General features: G+C 40.9%; 1 protein-coding gene across 8 annotated transcripts in view; it reads right to left on the reverse strand.

The window, feature by feature from the left end:
- Positions 1-21,697, reverse strand: part of GHR (growth hormone receptor) — a 302,306-nt gene that overhangs the window by 39,635 nt on the left and 240,974 nt on the right. For all 8 annotated transcript variants that reach the window (XM_043887649.1, XM_043887645.1, XM_043887647.1 and 5 more), the window contains one exon: positions 203-332. In XM_043887649.1, coding sequence (XP_043743584.1) covers positions 203-332 — 130 coding nt within the window. The remainder of the gene's footprint in view (positions 1-202; positions 333-21,697) is intronic.

The following is a 21,697-nucleotide window of genomic DNA, read 5'->3' on the forward strand; positions in this document are numbered from 1 at the left end:
TTGTCATCACTGCCATATTTCCAGCATCTAAAATAGTACCCAACATATAGTAAGGGCTTAACTAATATATTTGAATGAATGAATGGGTGAATGCATTTAGATCACCAAAGCAGATCATTTCCATTCCCACCACTGCATGACACTCAATGCATTTTCATCAGAAAATTCATGGAGAGAAATCAGAAAAACATGAAGCCAATACCTTCTGATATAGAACATCTGTACAGATCCTGGGCTCTGTAAACTGTGATTAGCCCCATCTGTCCAGTGACACGAGAAAGTCTCCAGTTCAGGTGAACGGCACTTGGTGAATTTAGGATTCCCAGAAGAATCTGCAGGATAAAAAGACAAGTCATGAAATCAGGAGGGTAATGGATGGTCCTAATGAGACATATATTTAAAGTGATCAAGGATAACCACTTCTAGAAATGCTGTTTCTCTGGGCCATAGCTTCAGAGCTGTTGTCAGTTATGTGTTAGCCCTTGATTCCAGAACAAACCATTTTGTCTTTATTTCCAACATTATTTTTGGGGTGGGGGGGTGCTGTTTAAGAAACCAGAGCTAGAGATGAGGACTTGGGCACAAGTAGTTTACTAGGAGGGCGACTCCAGGAAAGGGAGAGAGGGATGCCAGGAGCAGGGAACAGCTAATACAGCGTGTACTATTCAGCTCGTTCCCATAGTGGCCGACGGGGGCCCAACCCCATAGAGGCCCCCCTGAGAAGCTGTGCAGAGTGTGCCTTCCTGGTATCCTTGACAAGGATGGAAGACCAGGGCGTTTGTATGTCAACTCCTACCTCCCAAAGGCTGAGGGCTGCCCGGGAGGTATTAATGCCCACGAACTTCCAGGCTGCACCTGCACATGGGTTGAGGGTCCTTGCTAGACTTCTTAAAAACCCAGACAGACACCTGAAATGTGCTCAGTGATATGCATGGTGGCAGCTGCCCACCATGGATGGTTGTCTTGGTAACAGGTGGGCCCAAGGGATGTGGTGTAGGGACCACAGCATTCACCACAGAGCCTTTTCCCTTTTTACAAATTTTTGATAAAAAGTTACTAATGTTTGCCTTCTTTTAAAAGATTCAGCCAGTAAGCTTATTAAATAGATACCTACTTTAAACAACTTATGCATATATATGTATCAATTCTAACATGGGAAGTGGAAAAAGCCTCCTAGATGTGAGGATATTAGCTGATTCCTCTGCATCTATGAAATCTTCAGCAGGTCTGAGGCAAAAGAAATTTTTGTGTATCAGTTTTAATTGTTCTTCTGATTTCCATGGCCATTTTGAAGATGGTGGTCAGTGTTAATTAACTGAAGCATAGGAGCTTGTATGATCTGTTGCAAATGAAAAAAGTGTGTGTTTTATTAGGCAGGCACTTTATTATACAGTAGAGTTCCTGGAAAAGTTCCTTCTTCTATTAGCTGATGCACCCAAAGTGTTATTTTCAGATCCTTCCAGAAAATCAGTGCTAAATAAACCAAATTTAAGCCACAACTAACATGTTTTAGGGCTTCCCAGGTGGCTCAGTGGTAAAGAATATGGCTGCCAATGTAGGACATGTGGGTTTGATCCCTGGGTAGGGAAGATCCATCTCTGGACAAGGGAGTGCCTACCCACTCCAGTATTCTTGCCTGGAGAATCCCATGGACAGAGGAGCCTGGTGGACCACAGTCCACAGGATTGCAAAGAGTTTGACATGACTTAGCAACTTAACAACAACAGTAAACATGTGTTAACACCTGCAATGTTGAGGGAGGACTGTACATTCTGACTGCTCTTTGACAGAATGTGAGGAGAGGAAATGCCCCAGATTTCAAATTGAGAGATCTGTGATCTAGTCTCAGCTCTGACGGTATTTAGCCTTGAACTTCCCAAGTCATTTGGGCCTCACCTTCCTCAATAGAGAGGCTGGAATAGATGAACTCTTTCTTAGGCTTTGTGACTTCACTTTGACAGTTAAGTGATGTGTGTTGTGCTATGCTTAGTTGCTCAGTTGTGTCTGATTCTTTGTGATCCCATGAACTGTAGCCCACGAGGCTCCTCGGTCCATGGGGATTCTCCAGGCAAGAATACTGGAGTGGGTTGCCATGCCCTCCTCCAGGGATCTCCCCAACCCAGGGATGGAACCCATGTCTCCCACAATGCAGGCAGATTCTTTACCATCTGAGCCACCAGGGAAGCCCATGAATACTGGAATGGTAAGCCTATCCCTTCTCCAGGAGGTCTTCCCGACCCAGGAATCGAACTGGGGTCTCCTGCGTTGCAGGCTGACTCTTTACTAGCTAAGTCGCCTGGGAAGCCCTTAAGTGACATAAACAACCATTAATAACAATGTACATAATCAAAATACAATTGTGGCATTTGAGCTGAAACCACCAGAGAACACCAAATGTAAACACCATTCAGGTTCCTATAGCCTCTGTGCAATAAGCCTTCCACATACTGGTAAGAAGAATAAATCCATACCGAAAACTTGAAACATGAAGGAAAAAAATTGCTAGCTTGGGGAAAAGAACTTAAAAGAATTAATTTGAAACACATTTTCCTTGCTTCAACTTACTATTCCTGATTATTCTGTTTCCTTTTAACTCCAGATGTATAGAAAGCCCCATGTTATCTTCCATTTTAAGTAAGAAATAGGAAATTCTTAGTTGTGGTGCTAATGTGATGAAATAACATGCCCACAGAGGAATCCTGCTGTAGACGCAGTGCAGCAAAGCTAATTTTTTGGGTCTTTTTTTTATGTCGTCTTTCATTGCCTGCCTTCCTTTCCCTGCCTTCCTCCTTTTTCCCCCTCCTTCTTTGCACCCTCTTCCTCACCTTCCTTCCTTTCTTTTATGGCTGGGTGTGTGCTGTTAGGTGCTGTGGCCCCATGGATCCCTGCCTCCTGTTGTCCACAACCTTAAGTATGTTCTCCCCTTGAGCAACTTGCCTATAGCCTGTGGAATATAACAGCATTGAGGGGATGTCACATCTGTGATTAGGATACAAAAGACTGTGACTTCGGTCTTGCTGGCTGGCTGAGTCTCTTGCTGGTTTTGCTGAAGCAAGCCGCCATGGGGGTAAGAACCACACAGCAAAGAACTGAGGGTGGCCTCTGGTCCACAATCAGCAAGAAGTTGAGGCCCTCAGTCTAACAACCCTCCAAGAGCTGAATCCTGGGAAACAATTGCTTAGTGAGCTTGGAAACCGATCCTTCCCCAGTCCACACCACAGATGAGACCACAGCCCTCGCTGGCACTTTGAGCACAGCCCTGCGAGAGAATCTGAAGCAGGCCCACCTGCTAAGTCCATGTGAAGGAAGGATAGGGAAAAATACTAACCATAGTAAATGTTTGAATGTTGTTGATATATAAGGAATAAATCCAATATATCAGGGCTTCTCTGGTGGCTGACGGTAAAGAATCCACCTGCAATGTGGGAGACCTGGCTTCAATCCCTAGGTTGGGAAGATCCCCTGAAGGAGAGCATGACACCCCTCTCCAGTATTCTTGCTTGGAGAATCCCCACGGACAGAGGAGCCTTGCAGGCTACAGTCCCTAGGGTTGCAAGGAGTCAGATACAACTGAGCAACTAACACATTAGAACTTCAAAGAAGCATTTAAGAATGACATAAGTCACAAATAGAATATGTCACAATGAGCATAGGAAAGGGGGTAAATTCCCTTTTGGAGGCAAGAAGAACTGCAGTATGGCTGGTTGCTTCTCTTTTTCTTAGATTCCTCCTGCTTCAGCTGTTACCACTGTGGTTGAAGACATCCAGCATTCCTAAGTCCATTTCCTTAGAGTCATACTGAGCTTTTCCAAATCTGAGTGGTACTGGCCTAACCTTAAAATGAGCACCTGTCTTTTAGATCTAAAAATCCCAGTAGAAACTTGTTCTGTGTTTCACTATGAAGATGACCAATGGTTATGATACTCTCTGAGGTCCTCTCTGATGAGCCACATACAGTCATTTCTAAAGTAGAAATACTTCCTACCTGCTCGTGATTTTTTTTTTTTAGTATAGTCCTAAAGACAGTGTGGCACCCCACTCCAGTACTCTTGCCTGGAAAATCCCATGGACGGAGGAGCCTGGTGGGCTGCAGTCCATGGGGTCGCGAAGAGTCAGACATGACTGAGCGACTTCACTTTCACTTTTCACTTTTATGCATGGGAGAAGGAAATGGCAACCCACTCCAGTGTTCTAGCCTGGAGAATCCCAGGGATGGGGTTGCACAGAGTCGGACACGACTGAAGTGACTTAGCAATAGCAGCAGTAGCAAAGACAGTGTAGTATACTATCCATTTACAGCATCTCTTAATGTTGCAATGGACAAGAGAAACCACCTTTGACCCTAAATTAATTCTCACTAAGACAAATGACTATTCCAACTCAAGTGGTCCTGCCTCCTGAAGAAATGTCAGTATTAACAATGCTCAGCATTCAAAAATACTAACAATAAATTTGGGATTCATTTTCATTCTCTTTGGGGTTTCATTTTGAAAATAACTAATGACATACTTATTTTAGTTATTATTACTAGGTTGCATACATCATGCTATATATTACATCATGCTGATGATATTATGCTTATATTATCTCCTTTAACACGAATAACAGCTCTAGAAGGCAGGTACTATTTTCACTTAGAAATGTGGGTAAAACTGTGAGTTCAGAGAAGTGAGCTGCCCATAATTATATTACTGTTGTATGCAGATGGGATTAAAACACAAATCTATGTGATTTCATCTAAACTGTTAGCACTAGCAAAAAATAGTAGCTTTTTTGTTAGATAATTCTCTCTCGCTTCTCAAAAATCCCCAGAAAGGAAGGATGATAAGCAAACAGATGTGCTCTTAACTAAACTCTTGGTAATCTGTTCCCCAGTGAGCCCTAAGAGCAGGATTTCCTAACTGTGACTGCACATTAGAATCAACCGAGGAATTGTGAAAGATACTGATGCCTTGGTCTACTCCCAGAGGCTTGACCCAATGTGTCAGGGGCGCAGCATGGGCAGTGAGATTTTTTTAAAGTTCACCTGTTGCTTGAAATATGTAGCCCAGATTGAGAGAGCCACTGCTGTAGAGAAACACAGCTATATGTAAGCACTGAAAAGGTAGCTTCCCACATCCGTTAGGTTCTGTGATCAGTTCTAGCACAACTATAGATCAAGAGTGATACTTGGTATTAGTCCTGTGAGCCAAGTTCTGGAGGGTGCTAGAAGGATACGAATGTTAATTATGGCCTCAAAAGAATATAATAATGGTTCATGAACCCTTGGAAAACTAAGAGATATTTCAAATACATGTATAAAATGTTACATCTAAATGTTAAACCTGCCCAAATTTCTAGTGGACTATAGACTGGTAATAAAAATTAAAAATAAACTAGTATTCTTACTGAAATTATTACTTTAAGAAAGCTTGAAGAGAGTTTTACTACAATTCAAGTTTTGAAAAAAGTCGATTTTCGTTCAATTAAGACAGAAGGACAATGTCAGAGTGGCTGGGAGGCACTGCTGGTGGCCCCGCATCGCCTTTGACAGTGACCACGACTGACTGCAGCCAGACTGGCCGGGCCCCCTTCCCGGCCCGTGGCTCTCCCCTTGGAGGAAGACGGTCTTCCTGGGCAGGACACAGACATCAAGCAGCTGCCGCGCACTGAAATAGTCATATGCCTTCTTCCCCCCTGTTCTCTCTCACCAGTCACGCTCTCCTGTCCTCAGCTCGTGACAAAACAGAAACAAAAACCAAATGAAATCACAGACAAGTGCCCAGTGTGTGCTTGAGGGTTCAGGGTTAGAAGAGAAGGAAGAGGAGGAGCGGTTGAAGTGGGAGGGGAAGGCTGGAAGGAAAGGGGTCTTTGGAAGGAAAGGACGACCTTCTTCCTGGAGCACCAGGTCACGGAGGGGAAGGCAGGCACACCACAGCCACGTGCCCTTCAATGTACCACCTCCACGGCAGCCTGTCGTGTGGACCATCTGCTGTCAACAGTCCTGGACACGTGTTCTCACCGCTGAAAGGGGGTTGGGGACTCAATATCTTGTGAAGAGACAACCTTGCTCTCTGACCAAAGCATAACTGAGCGCAGACAGTTGACAGCTGCTTTTTGAATTGGGTGGCATAGACAAACAGTAAGGAAAGAAAACAAAAGCCGTTGATATGATTAAGAATGAAAACTTGCAAAGGCATACAAAAGACAACAATTTTATAGAACAGACAAATGAACTTCATAAGTAAGTAATGGGCTAGGTGGTTGAATTGTGTTTCTAAAATGTTACCTTTTATTTTTTTGGTAAAGCCTAAATATTCGCTGGTCTTCCTGGGGACTAGGTTCTGGACTGAGGGGCACTGTATTTTGCACGCACTTGTAAACACTTAGGTGGAGGGGAAAGAATCCCTTGCCCAGCTTTCTGGAGTCTTCCCTTTTGAAATTCTGCTTTGAGGCCATGCATTCCTGGCCCCCTTACCATGCACCCCTTACCATCAGATGGTAAAGAATCTGCCCACAATGCATGAGATCTGAGTCTGATCCCTGGGTTGGGAAGATCCCCTGGAGAAGGGAATGGCTACCCACTCCAGTATTCTGGCCTGGAGAATTCCATGGACTGTACACAAACAGTAGGACATGACAGAGAGAATTTCACTTCACTTCATCCTTCTCCAAAGTACACTTGTTATTTTCAAAGCACTCATCTATTTGAAGAGCTTCAGAAATTCAGTGATTCCTCTACCCTAGAGCATCTTACACCCTCTTTACTAAATAAATGTCTTGTCTTTGATGGATGTTAGCCTGTCAAAATATGGTAAAAGAAGTATGTAAACTTCCTGGTTGATCACTAGTGTTAAGTAACTAAGCTGCCTTAGAGATAAAATGGGCTTCCCAGGTGGTGCTAGTGGTAAGGAACCTGCCTGCCAATGCAGGAAATTCAACAGACTCAAGTTTGATCCTTGGGTCAGGAAGATCCCCTGCAGAAGGAAATGGCAACCCACTCCAGTGTTTGCCTGGAAAATTCCATGGGCAGAGGAGCCTGGTGGACTACAGTCCAAGAGGGCTGAAAGGAGTTGGACACAACTGAGCACATAGATAATCTAGTGTCAAAGAACACACGTTTTAAAAGTCTGGTAGGCTTTTTATAACCTACGAATTACCAAATGGTTCTGAAACTGTGACTGCTCAATTTGTATAAGCTATTGGAAAAAAATCTTTAACACTGGGAATTGGCAAAGAATCTAAGAAAGTATTTTGCATTGGATGATACTAAATGTAAGGAATTCACCTTCACGCTTGATTTCCTTTATGGTTCTCTGCAGAACTGAGGAAGGCACAGCTGTAAAATCTTCTGCTTAGGCACTTAATGGCTTAGAGTTCAGAGCGAGAGTTCACAAACTTGCCCCTGAACTATTCACTTCTTTCTTTTTTATTATTTTAAATAATTCTAGTATGCTTTAAAAAATGGATTCTTGGTGCATTTAAAACACTGTAAGTTTGACTAAAACAAAGACTTAGTGAAAACATCCAGTTACTTTAAGATGAATGTCAAGTCAAGTGAACTTTACAGTGTCTTGGAACAATATTTGTGGCACATGTGGTCTGGCAGGGAACTTAACTGGATGCAGCCCCTGTGGATAGCTCATCTGTATGGCAGGGTTAGGAAACAGAGTTATGCATGCAGTACTGTTAGCATTTAAGCCTCTATCTTTTCACCAAAGTTTGTTTTGTTGTTTTATTTAATTTTCATGGAACAGTTTCATTATCAAATGTATTTACTTCCCTTCTGAAACAGTTGTGGTTGAACATAATTAATCCTAGTTTTGAATATTCAGGGTAATTAATTAATCATCCTTCTCCTCTTTCCTCTCTTCTCCATGGCATTTATTCAATATATTTAGCTTACTCATTGCTTTCCCTGGTGGCTCAGACGGTAAAGAATCTGCCTGCAATGTGAGAGACCCAGGTTCAATCCCTGGTTTGGGAAGATCCCTGCAGAAGGGAATGACAACCCACTCCAGCATTCTCACTTGGAAAATTCCAGGGACAGAGGAGCCTGGTGGGCTACAATCCATGGGGTTGCAAAGAGTTGGACATGACTGAGCAACTAACACATACACATACACAGTATTTTCCCATTATTTCACTCAATTCTTTAGGACAGAATGGTCACACACTTCCTATCTAAGACCTTCTCTCTTCTCCCATCAATTCTCTTAAAATTGGGTGGGCAGGTGGGAACACTATTTTTCCTGGTGTTTTTTCTCTGGCTAGGGAGGGGGATCTACCAAGGCAGCTGCAGCTGCTCCAGCTTCTAACAGTGTAGCCTGCTGGAAGATGAAAGGGGAGCGTCACCGCCAAGATGCATATTTACAGCCCTGCAGGATAACTGACTTAGGAAATAGAACTGCCATAGTTTCATTATTAAAAAAAAAATCTATATAGCATGGTTTTAATATGTCAAAGAAACAGTTAACACTAAATTTAGTAAAATTTATTTTCTGTTTGGTTGAAGCAAGGGACATCCTAGATAACATAATCAAATAATTAAAATATAAAGCAAGAGGATGTGGAATAATTGAAACCTCCAGTAGGAAGTAAACTGGTATAGTCACTGTAGAAAAAGTTTAACAGTTCTTCACAAGTTAGACGGGGCTTCCCAGGTGGTGCTAAAGTGGTAAAGAACCTGCCTGCCAATGCAGGAGACGCAAGAGACGCAGGTCCAGTCCCTAGGTCAGGAAGATCCCCTGGAGGAGGGCATGGCACCCACTCCAGTATTCTTGCCTGGAAAAACTCCAGGAGCCTGGTAGGCTGTAGTCCATGGGGCCACAAAGAGCTGGACATGACTCAGCATACAGCATGCGCTGTTAATTTAGGCATGCCCCTGTCACAGTATAAGGGTTTATAGCTCACTGCACAGAAGACAGTATTAGAAGGGGACTTCCCTGGTGGTCCGTGGTTAAGACTTCCAGTGCTGGGGGTGTGGCTTCTATTGCTGGTCAGGGAGTTAAGATCACTCATGGCCAAAAATCCAAAACATAAAACTGAAGCAAAATTCTAACAAATTCAATAAAGACTTTAAAATGATCCACATTAAAAAAAAAATCTTAAAAAAAGACTACTGGATCCCCTAGTCATATGAAAATGTCCCAAGTGAAACTTAGCTGAAACAGTTGTGAATGAGGTTATCAGGTTCTTTTTAGTGGAATGATCCCAATTCCTGGAAATAGGTGGCTGGCAGAGGGGCTATACTCAGAATTAGCACATTGTATGCTGGAATCTCCTGGGGAATTAAAAATAATTACTGATGCTGTGTTCTACACTTTGATATTCTACTTTAACTGATAATATATGGAATCACCAATTTAGTTATCTGGCCATTGGATTTTTAAAAGCTCCCCAGCGATTTTAAAGGACAGAAGAATTCAAGAACCACTGACTTATATCATCTTTTCCCTTCTGAGTCCAGGAGACATCCTGCTTGTTCCCACCACTGGAGCCTCTTGTCTGGTTCTCACAGACAAGTTCTTTGCCAGGAATGGGAGGGAAAAGTACATGTTGGTATAGTCTCATCCAAGCCTAAAAGTATAGCCATGCTTTGCCAAAGTCAAAACTCTTGTCACTGAAAAACACAAACCTCCTAAAGGCTCAGGGGAGCCTTCTATCGCCAGAAGAAACCAAATGATGAATGAGTCTTTATTTTCCCCTCCTTGTAATTTTGTCAAGGCTGTTTAATTCTCACTGATGATGATGTAGTCTTCTATGTAATTTCACTTCTAAGGTTTGGAGTTTCAAATGCAGTAAAACAGGGTCTTATGTAATGAGGACACCAAAGCGTTTTAGTTTTAGGGTTACAGGCACATGCAACACGAATTCATTCATTTGTCCACTTATTCAACAATCACTGAACATCTGTTTATGTGCCAGGCTCCAGCTTAATGAACATCATCACTTGCTGAAACAGTGAATATGGTCCCAGGATGATGGCACAGCAGATAATTTTATATCAAGAGGCTGGGCCAGTTCCCTGAGAGAGAATCATTCTTTCTTAATAACTTTTGCTCTGTGGATACTCTCTTGCTTGGTATAATTTACTCTCACCACATGTTTGAATTCTGAAGTCTATATTCAGATTTTTAAAATGTTTCATGTATATATTTCTATTTCCATAAAAGAATGTCCAGGATGACAAATGCAAAGATAAATATGGTATACACAGCCATGGCTTCCAAAATATGAGAGCACATTTTTCTATAAATACTTATATACATATTTCTCAGGAACATAGCTTGTAATTCTTGTGTGTGTGTGTACATGAATTTTTAAAGGTATTTAGTGCTGCAGCAAGGCAGCTGTGTCACTCTTCATTCTTCTAAACCAAGAGCTGTCAACCAGGGTGGGTTTCCTTCTCAGTAGATGTTTGCTGGAGACATACTGGATCATCATGGCTGGGGGAGGGATGACATTTTTCAGGTAGAGGCCAGAGATACTGTGAAACATCCTACAGTGCACAGGAGACTCCCTGTGACCATATAACAAAGAATTATCTGGTCTAAAATGATGATAATGCCCTCTTCCAAACAAATAATTTAGACTATTAAAATTACAAAGTAGTTCTCCAAAATTTAAATATGTACCCAGGATGGAAAAAGCTAACACAAAAATTGAATTTTTTTTTTTTTTCTGCTCAACAATGAAAAACGTCTTGCATTTTTAACTTGTTTGGGATTTTAAAGAGACTTTCATATAGACACTCTTATTAATCAGGAAGCATTTATGTGGTACCCATTATGTGTAAGGCTCTTTTGAGTGTTGTGGGAATTATGAAAATAACATGACACATGGATTCTGCCTTTGAAGGGCTGTAGTAGTACAGGAAATAATATGTGAGAAGTAGTTAACAATAAAAGGTAGTTTCAATAAAGATAATAACTGCTTTAGGAAATCAAAGAAACTTGTGATGACTCATAGCTGAGGGTGGAGAGAGAGGAAGTCTTCAAAGACGAGTAAGGAGAGAGTGGTGAACTTATCCTAGTTTGCTGAGATGGAAAAAGATTGATGATGGTCAAGAACCAAATGCCACGAGGGCCGTATCTGTACATAAGGTTGGGCTTATTTGTCCTCTTTGGGTTGAATCAGAATCTGCATTCTAACAAGTTCCCAAGTTATCTGTATTATGTACATTAAAGATTGAGAAGCATTAACTTAAGGTATCTGACTGCCAGCTAAGGGCTCTTTCAAACTGGACCAGTGGTTCTCAACGCTGGCTGCACATTAGCATCATTTGGAGGTCTTTAACAAAATACCTTCCAGAGATCTAATTTAATTAGATGGGGTAATGCCGTTACAGTGTTAGATGTCACTTATATTTTTAAAATATAAACACTACTCTCAATGTACAGAGGGAAAAAGACTGAAGTGATACTTAGGCATTGGTATTTTTAAAAATGCCCCAGGTGACTCTAATGTGCAAGCACTGTTGGGAACCTCTGAATTAGAACAATGAGCTTCTATGTTAGATTAGTACAATGAATTCCTTAGCAGATATATTGAAAGGCCCCTTAAATGCCGAGTCCTGTGAAAAACACACCATATAAGGTTAGCAAGGCAAAGCAGCATGCACTGAAATCTCCGAGGGGAACTAGATAAACGCCGCAATTATGGGGATGTTGAGTGTGTCTGTGTCGGCTCTTGGAGATGGCAGTGTGGTGAACAGCACAAGCTCCTCTGTGGGTGATCTTCCTGGGGTCTCCCAGGAAGGCCCAGCCTTAAATTCCATTGTGTGGGGCAGAAACACATGCTCACAGCTGTGTTCAGGGGGAATTAAAGTTGCAGTTTTAAGCATATACGGTGTGAGGGTGCAGCTGCCTTAATTGTGGGAGTCACGGAAGTTAGTGTGAGATTCTGTGCCATAGATCCTGGGAGTAGAGCCAGATCCGGCTCCAGGACAGCCCTGTTAGTCCACACGGTAGAATGGCCACGGCTGCCTTTGTGGGAAATGACTATGTCTCAGCGGAACACATCAGACCAAGCCCTGGCAATCCTCCAGCAGCAAATTTCCTAAGTCCTCATAGTTCTTCATTAATTCACTCCTCCTGCAGTTCTCTGTTGGAGAGATTCATGTTTTTTGAGAGAGATGCTTTTCAAACTTTAGTATGAGAAATCTAAAGTTGAAATCTTGTTAAAATGCAGATTCAGTAGGTAGGACCTGAGAGTTTGAACTTTTGACAAGTTTCTGGATGCTGCTTCTGGTGACCGCATTCCGAGGGGCAAGAATTTAGATCTGTGTCATCCAGTACGGTAGCCATTAATGTCATGTGGCTATTGAGGACTTGAAATGGGGTTACTGTGACCAAGATTTTGAATTTTTAATTTTATTCAATTTTAATTAATTTACATTTAAAAATGAAAGCAGGGTAAAATGTTTTTCCTTAAATATAACTTTGTTTCAATAGGACTACATTTCATTTCTCTGAAACTTTGGCATCCCAAAGTGTGATGTAAAATACACACTGAATTTTGAACATTATGAAAAAATAATGTAAAATATCACAATATCATTTTATTAGATTGATTACATGTTGAAATTATAGTATAAATATATCTTACTTAATATTGGACTAAATAATATTTAAAAGTTAATTTTACCTGTTTCTTTTTTAATGTGGCTAATAGAAAATTTAAGATTATATGTGTGTGTATGTGGAGGGGTGCTCAGCTGTGTCTGACTCTTTGTGAACCCATGGACTGAAGCCTGCCAGGCTCCTCCATGGAATTTTCCAGGCAAAAATATGGGAGTGGGTTGCCATTTTCTACTCCAGGGGATCTTCCTGACCCAAGGATTGAACCTGCATCTCTTGCTTCCTGCTTTGGCAGGCAGGTTTTTTTGCCACTGTACCACCTGGAAAGCCCTAAAACTGCATATGTAGTGCTCGCATTTCTATTTGACAGTACTGGCTTAGATGGTAGAACTGATTTCAAAAGAAAAATATTTAATTAAAAAGGAAGAATTCAGAAAATTCATTGCATCAGCTTAGTCATGGAAGACCTAAAAAAAGTTGCTAAGCTGCAAACTGTATAAATTTGAGGTATAAAGCTAATACCCATTTCAACAAATCCATTCTCTCTGATCCACTGTCCTGAGAAAGCTCGGGGATTTCACCTAGTTCATGGACACTCATGGGCCCCTCAGCAAGAGACCCAATCCAACCATCCTGAGCAAAGGCCCTAATCGATGTTTCTTTCCTACCTCTAAAACACACCCACCTCTCTTTCCAGTCTTAGACCCTTGGTGAATAGGGGCATCACGGAGCAGCAGAAAACGCACAGGCTTGAGGGCCAGCTGGATGTGGGTGTGAATCTCAGATGTGCAACTTGCTAGAAATATTATATTTTCCCATGTGTAAAATGAAAGTAAAATGCCTATCCAGTTGCTGAAAATGAAATCAGATTATTTACGTCAAGTGCCTGACACGTGACTGGTTTTCAACAGAGAACCATCACCATTATTACAGAGGACAAACTCACTGAATTTAAAATTGCATATGAAGCTCTCATATTTACTCATGTGGATTAGTTAGATCCTCACTCCTTCATCTATTGAGTTTCAAGGCTATTTTTGAAATATAACAGGGCCTTATACATTGTAATAATTTAGTCTAAAAATATGGTTCACAATGAGAATCTGAAACACCAAAATGGTTCACATAGAAAGGTATTTGAATAAAGTAAAAGTTGGTTGTTCAGTTGTGTCCGACTCTTTGCAACCCCATAGACTAGCCCACTAGGCTCCTCTGTCATGGAATTCTCTAGGAAGGAATACTAAAGTGGGAAGCCACTCCTATCTCCAGGGTATCTTCCCAACCCAGGGACTGAACCCAGGTTTCCTGAGTTGCAGGCAGATTCTTTGCCATCTGAGCCACAAGGGAAGCCCAGAAAGATATTTAGGACTAGGCAAATCCTCTCAGAATCCACCAAAATGGAAACTACTTTCTTATTCATGTATCCAGTCAGTCTCAAATGTAAAACATATTTTTGTCAGAAGTAATGGGCTCTCTAGGTTCTATAGCAGGGTTGATACTTTAGGGCAGCTAACTATTGTGAGGGCTATCCTGAGCTTCCCAGGTGGCTGAAAGGTAAAGAATCTGTCTGCCAATGCAGGTTGATGCAAGAGACACGGGTTCAATCCCTGGGTTGGGCAGATCCCCTGGAGAAGGAAATGGCAACCATTCCGGTATTCTTGTCTGGGAAGTCCCATGGACAGAGGAGCCTGGTGGGCTACAGTTCATGGTGTTGCAAAGAGTTGGACATGACCGAGTAACTACAAAACAACAATTCTGAGCACGGGAGGATGTTTAGCATCATTCTCTACCCACGAGATGCCAGCAGCTCTGCTCTCTCCCCCAGCTGTGACCACCAAAATATTTCTAGCTAGTGCCAAATGTCCCCTGGGGGTGAGAATCACCCCTGGTAAGAACCAGTGCTCCATGGGAATGTACCACTCACTTTAGTGCCTCAATTACCAATGCCCTGATTATACTGAAATTGCACTTACAATTAATAAATGGAATCATTTTTATTGTACATTAGTAAAAGCATTTTACTTAATGCGTAAAAGTTCTTTTTGACTACCATGGACTGAACTTCTCCTATGTGCTAAGTTCTTGCCCCATACTTCTCATCTCATCTTGACAACTCTTCTGTGAGGAATGGTGTATGAGAGTATAATAATCTTTATAGATAAGGAAGCTTAACTTCAGTAAAGGTACAGCATTTTTAGCCAAAGCACAAACCAGCAAGCAGCAAGGCTGGGGTTTGAATCCAGATTCTTTTCATTTCAAAATGTTTTTCCTCATACGCTGCACTGCTGCTTTCAGTTTTATTTGGTTTTCTCTTTATTGTAAGGTTGCTTTTTTGACATCAGGCTCAGAGAGTTATCAGCTTCTATGAGCTGTCAGATAGGATGTAGAGACTAGAGCTTAGAGATTAAGTGTCCTGTACTTGGTCTGAGAAGGTCTTGTACTTCACCTTTTAACTGATGCAAATCAGAAAAGCATGCTTATAGTCAGAACCATATGTATCCCTAACTAGCAGTGTCAGATCCCCTCAAAACAAGAAACTAACAGCCGTCCCTGCCTCTGTGAAGTTTTCAGTCTAGTTGGGGAAGTAAGACGTACATATATAAAATGATCAGAAAATAAACCATTTAGGAAATACTGGAGTAGCTATATCGATCTGTATAAAGAAAGGGAGAAGCAGTATAAATTACAATGGATCTAGAATCTTTCATAGAAAAGTTTAGATGGGAGGAGAGAAAAAATGGAGGTGCATTTTAGGAAGTTGATCATTTATAACAGATATTATACTTCTAAATTTGCCATCTTGAGTTAAGAGAGGAGGTTAAATGCACCTTGGTGAATATCTGCTTATCCATGGGTGGACAACATTCCATTGGGGGAACTCGCGAGAATCAAGGACATACAATCATGGCCCATATTTGTTTCTTTCTCTCTTCCAAGTCAGGATTTCTACTCACTTCTAACCATAACCCAAAAGACAGACAAACATATAGAAGAATTAGAGAAGCAACATTTATTACAGACATAAAAAGAGAATTCTGGGAACATGACTTTGGCAATTCCAAACAGAAGTTTGTATGTAGTCACACGCTCTTAGAGCTGTGACTACAGATACACTTACACTCAGCGAGGCCTACCATTTCACTAAGCTGAAGAATATAATGTTAAAAAAAAAAGGAGAAATGAGTTGGCCAAGGTTACACAGCTGGTAAGAAGCCAGGCTATGTGTTCCACTGCCTCCATGAAGTAAAAATCACGGTCACTAAACATGATGACCTGATGATTATTATGGATTTACTTCACATCTGACAACCTCTAAATCCTCACCAAATTTCAAAGTGTCACATTTATAGAGTAAACCAAGCTAAATCCTAAGCCGTAGACTCTATGACAATATTAAACCATGTCTAGGATCCCTGTTTTTAGAAAAACTAGGCCACTAATTACGCACTTTGAAAACTATTAAGAAACCCAGATGAAATATTTTAAGTACTAACATTCAACCACGTAATGAATCCAGAATTCCATGCATAACTAACCTTTTATTACACTAGATGGCAGCAAATAGGTATCTAGGTATATAGTCAGTTAACTAGGAAATTGAAAACAAAATGAAACTACACACAGACTGTAGTTCATACAATATTCACTGAATAAAGTGGAAGTCCACAGTATTAATCTCTTGTATGCTCTCAAACATTCTTGAAGTTGTGGTTCTTGTACATTTTTTACTGAGACTCCTTCTTATGTATAGTAGGGTGCTAAAAATTGTGAATTGTTGCAATGTTGAACTGTAGAATCATTGGCTCTTGGCAGGTAAGGCAATATTTTATTTATTTACAGAATCTTTTCTCTGGCTATCAGAGGATAGGGGATGTGCAGTAGTGAGAAGACAGGTCTGGGAAGAGATGTTGCAGGATATGACCACTATGATGCACAGGGTGGAAATGTCTATTAACAAAAGCAGGCTCTAAATACTGGCAGGTATTTAGAAAAATTGAGGCTACCTAATCACCAAAAGGACTGAAAGACTGTCTAAGTTATTGTCTTCAAAATGGACCATGTAAAATGATCCACTGGGAATGAAAAGGAATATACTAAAGCTTTTATTAACATGTGTTTATCTAACATAGAAATTAAGGGTTACTAATAATGAACATCATGGGAAATAGATGGGGAAACAGTGGAAACAGTGTCAGACTTTATTTTCTTGGGCTCCAAAATCACTGCAGATGGTGATTGCAGCCATGAAATTAAAAGACGCTTACTCCTTGGAAGGAAAGTTATGACCAATCTAGATAGCATATTAAAAAGCAGAGATATTACTTTGCCAACAAAGGTCCATCTAGTCAAGGCTATGGTTTTTCCAGAGGTCATGTATGGATGTGAGAGTTGGACTGTGAAGAAAGCTGAGCACCCAATAATTGATGCTTTTGAACTGTGGTTTTGGAGAAGACTCTTGAGAGTCCCTTGGCCTGCAAGGAGATCCAACCAGTCCATCCTAAAGGAGATCAGTCCTGGGTGTTCATTGGAAGGACTGATGCTGAAGCTGAAACTCCAATACTTTGGCCACCTCATGCAAAGAGTTGACTCATTGGAAAAGACCCTGATGCTGGGAGGGATTGGGGGCAGGAGGAGAAGGGGACGACAGAGGATGAGATGGCTGGATGGCATCACCGACTTGATGGACATGAGTTTGAGTAAACTCTGGGAGTTGGTGATGGACAGGGAGGCCGGGCGTGCTGCGATTCATGGGAGTCTCAAAGAGTCGGACACGACTGAGTGACTGAACTGAATTGAAACTGAATAATGAACATGGAGAGTCACAGGGAGCCTTCATTCAGTTGTGTCAGAGTCACATGCCACATTTGGCATAAGAAGGGTTCTGCAGGAAGGATGGGAAGGCATAGTTTAGAGAGTTGGTGAGTAGTTCCTTCACTGTCTCTTTTTTTTTTTAACATGTTAGAGCATTTTTAAAAATAGGTTCTACATGGCTGATTTAATGGCTAAAGAGATTAAACTGATATTATGGTGGTTTAGCTAATCATAACATAGGAAATAAATGATTTAAAAATATTCCTGTAATGATATCATTTATATGTGGAATCTAAAATATGGCATAAATGAACCTATCTACAAAACAGAAACAGACTCGGAGGCATGGAGAACAGACCTGTGGTTGCCAAGGAGGAGAGGGGGAGGGAGAGGGATGCGCTGGGAGAGTGGGTTTGGTAGATGCAAACTATTAAATATAGAATGGAAAAGCAACAAGGTCCTAATGTATAGCATGGGGACTATATTCAATATCCTGGGGTAAACCATAATGGAGAAGAATATGAAAAAAGTGTGTATATGTGTATAACTGAATCACTTTTCTGTACTGCAGAGATTGGCATAACACTGTAAATCAACCATACTTCAATAAAAAAAAAATTGAAGAAAAAAATATTCAAGTAAAGAAATCTATTATTGAGAGTAATTCTAATGATGCCAGCCCAAGTCAACAATAAGGCATTGGCCTAGCTGATGCTTTTCTTATCCGTACAATAGCTTTATCCAAATCTGATAGGAAGCTGATTTCCAAAATGGGAAATTATCCTAAAGACTATTTGAAATATAGATTGACATCTTCTACAACTACTCTTCATTTTTTTAAACATCTAACTTGATATATCTTATTCTTTTCAGATATGAGACTGAGATTGTAATTAAAGCAAAGTAATGAAATAAATGTAGCACAGATCCAACCTTTCAAACTGTGTTTCCTAAACTGTTAAATGAAGACTTCTTTCTCCAAAAGAAGTAAACTTCAAACACACTGCAGGAAGTATTTTGTTTTATCAAACACTGGACTATTTTATATTGTTGCTTGGTTCAACTTAAGACTTTAAAATGTATATTTTTATGAACATTCTGTAACAAAATATATTAGAACACTGCACATAAATTAGAAATATGGAAGTATATATTTTGTGAGTTTTTAAAAAATTTTACTAAATATTGGGATATAGAATCCAAACTTCAGTGACCTATGATTGAGCATAATCCCTTTACAGATGAAAGAGCAAAATGAGGCCAGAGGCTTAGAGACTACTAAGGTCAATACAGAACATTAATTTTTAAATTCTTTATATCTAGACTCCATTGCTTTCTATTTGCTTTCATCCCCTTTTGAGGCTTAACTTATCAGGTATACATTTAGATACACAGGACCAGGGCAGACCACTAGACCTTATCCTCTTACAACTCTCCAAATGCCTTTATCCTTAAAGAATTATTGTTGGAAGCACAAAGGTGCAAGGAGTAGTAAAGAGAAGGCATCTGACCATCACAAAAAATGCAACTATGTGTGATAGAAGGACCCAGATACTACAGCAGAAAGATACCACAGGATAAGCTAAGTGTTTATTCCTATAATTAATCTTGTCAAATGAACTCTCATAAGCTAAGTAAGAGAATTACTAAAAATGTATTCACTCTTTTGAACTGCACAGGAAAGTGAGGAATGGCTTAAACATAAAAGGTTGATGTGGTCATGGAGAAAATCGTTTGGTATTCTGGGACAGGTACAAGAGAATTTCCTTCCCAGATGAGGCATTTCCCTAGCCCCAGTAGTTTTTTTCTCCATGTTGGCTCCCTCTACTTTGTGGAGCTATGATCAATGATCTACATAAATCCTGAAGCAGAAGGTATACGTAGTCTTCGGTGACCACTGTGCTCTCCACCAGGGGAACTTGAGAAACACCTAGGTTTTAGCGCTCCACTCCAGACCAAGTTCTCTGAGAGAAGCATAGGAATCACTATTTTTGCTTCCCTAGTTGATTCGTATACTTTTGGGTCCCAACTCTCTGGCAGAATGTGTTGTGTGGCAGGGGTCCCCAACCTCCAGCCAGGGACTGGCACCTCCCATCAAATCAGTAGCAGCATTAAATTAGAAATAAAGTACGTAATAAATATGATGCACTTGAATCATCCCCAAACCATCCCTCCCATCCCCTTCCTGGTTCACGGAAAAATGTTCTTCCATGAAACTGGTTCCTGGTGCCAAAAAGGTTGGTGATTGCTGCTGTATGGTAACCACAAACGGAGAAAGATCAGAGGTTTCCTTGCTGGCCTGAGATCATTAGGGGCGCCCTCTTCAAAGACAGTATTATATTCATGCTGTGAATTTCAGTAAGATATAAGAAAATTAAGAAAATTAAACACTAGAATGGATTCATTTAAGAAGAGATTGCAAATCTTTACCTTGAAAGGGAAACCTCTTTTTGGTCTTCTGAGATGTGTCTTTGCTTACATGGGGGTAGTGGCAGGGCACTGGGACAGATTCAGCTAACACTTACTACATGCAGCTATGTTCCAGAAACATGTACATTTAATGCTCAAGGCAACCACAGAAGACAGTCAGTGTTATTCCCACCTTACAGATGGGAATGTAAGACTTTGAGAGGATAAATGTTTTATTTAAGTTCATTCAGCTAATAAGAGGCAGAAGAGGGATTTGCACCAGATCTCTGAAATTCACAACTAGTACATTTCCCACTGCCTTTGCACCACTATCCTGGTTTTAAAATTCAGGGTACCATTAATAAACAGATGAGAGAAAAAGTAAAAGTATGGTTGTTGTTTAGTCACTAAGTCATGTCCGACTCTTTGTGACCTGATGGATTGCAGCCCACCAGGCTTCTCTGTCCATGGGATTTCCCAGGCAAGAATGCTAGACTAGGTTGCCATTTTCTTCTCCAGGGCATCTTCCCAACCCAGGGATTGAACCTGTATCTCCTGGTTGGCAGGCGGACTCTTTACCACTGAGCCATCTGGGAAGCCCCAAAGTAAAGAGGAGACAGGAAACAAGAGGGAACAGCTAGTGTATTTGGTGAAATGGAAATATGCAGGCATTCCCTCTGACCATTTGATAGAACTATAATAACCCTTACAGTAAAGGGGAGTAAAAGAATTTCTCTAAACTGATGACTTATCACCCATGAAGTTGTGGGTCAACAAACAGGAAATATTCACTTGGTTTGAACTAGAACATAAAGTTCCTGTCTTAAGAGAAATTTATAGGATCGTCAACAATGACAAGTGGTCGGGTCAGCTGTTGAGTTTCACATCTTCCATGGACAGAGCAGTCTTAATAGCCCCCTGGAGCCATGGTTCAGCACTGATTCAAGAAGCAGTTAACTCTCCATTAGAAGCCACAGCTGCCACTTCGTATATCAAGCAAGATTTCCTGGGTGGTCTCTCACCATACCATAATTATTAATGTGATTTTATTTATGGACTCAAACAGCTCTTAGCACAGAGCCTCATGGTTGTTATCCGCTGAGCCAATACAGCCACCTTGCATTTGTTACATGCCCATGATGTAATTTCATAAGCACAACATTAATTCCCTGTTTAACTATTACCTCTGCTTTGCATTGGTGCTTTTGATCAATGTAGGGACTGACAGAACAATCCTGGGGTTTAGAACAAGACAAGAGTGGTAGATGGAGCTAAGGCTTTGGGGCAAGTGTTCTGAGTTTGAATCCTTGCTTATCTGATTTTAGAAAATAACATGTTTCTGGAGTTTGACTATTCTCAAATTCAGTGAAATGGGAATGTAAGAGTTATCTTACTGAGTTATTGTGAGATAAACTCTAAAAAGTGCCCACTTAATAAATGCCAATCATCTTCCACCCAGGAAATTTGGCTACTGTAATTCACATCCTAGGGGTGATAGTAATATAAATATTATGAAAACAAGAGGTAATATTTATTGTCAGTGCTTGAACAGGCCATCTCTCAGACTCTGTCCTCAGAGCTTTGGTGTATTAACTCATTCAGTATTTCTAACAAGTATTATGAAGTGGGGATTGATGGTAACCCATGGTAAAGATGGGAAAACTTTGACCCACAGATGGAAAATACCAGGCCTAGGAAGTCCTATTTCAAAGCCCATACTTTCAATCACTGTGCTGTGTCCCGTCTCTTCAGTCATGTCTGACTCTTTGCAACCCCATGGACTGTAGCCTGCCAGGCTCCCCTGTTCATGGGATTTTCTCGGCAAGAATACTGGAGTGGGTTGCCATGGCCTCCTCCAGGGATTGAACCCATGGCTCCTGCGTCTCCGGCATTGCAGGCAGATTCTTTATTGCTGA

The sequence above is a fragment of the Cervus elaphus genome, chromosome 25 (genome assembly GCF_910594005.1).
Source record: "Cervus elaphus chromosome 25, mCerEla1.1, whole genome shotgun sequence".
NCBI classification, from domain to species: Eukaryota; Metazoa; Chordata; class Mammalia; order Artiodactyla; family Cervidae; genus Cervus; species Cervus elaphus.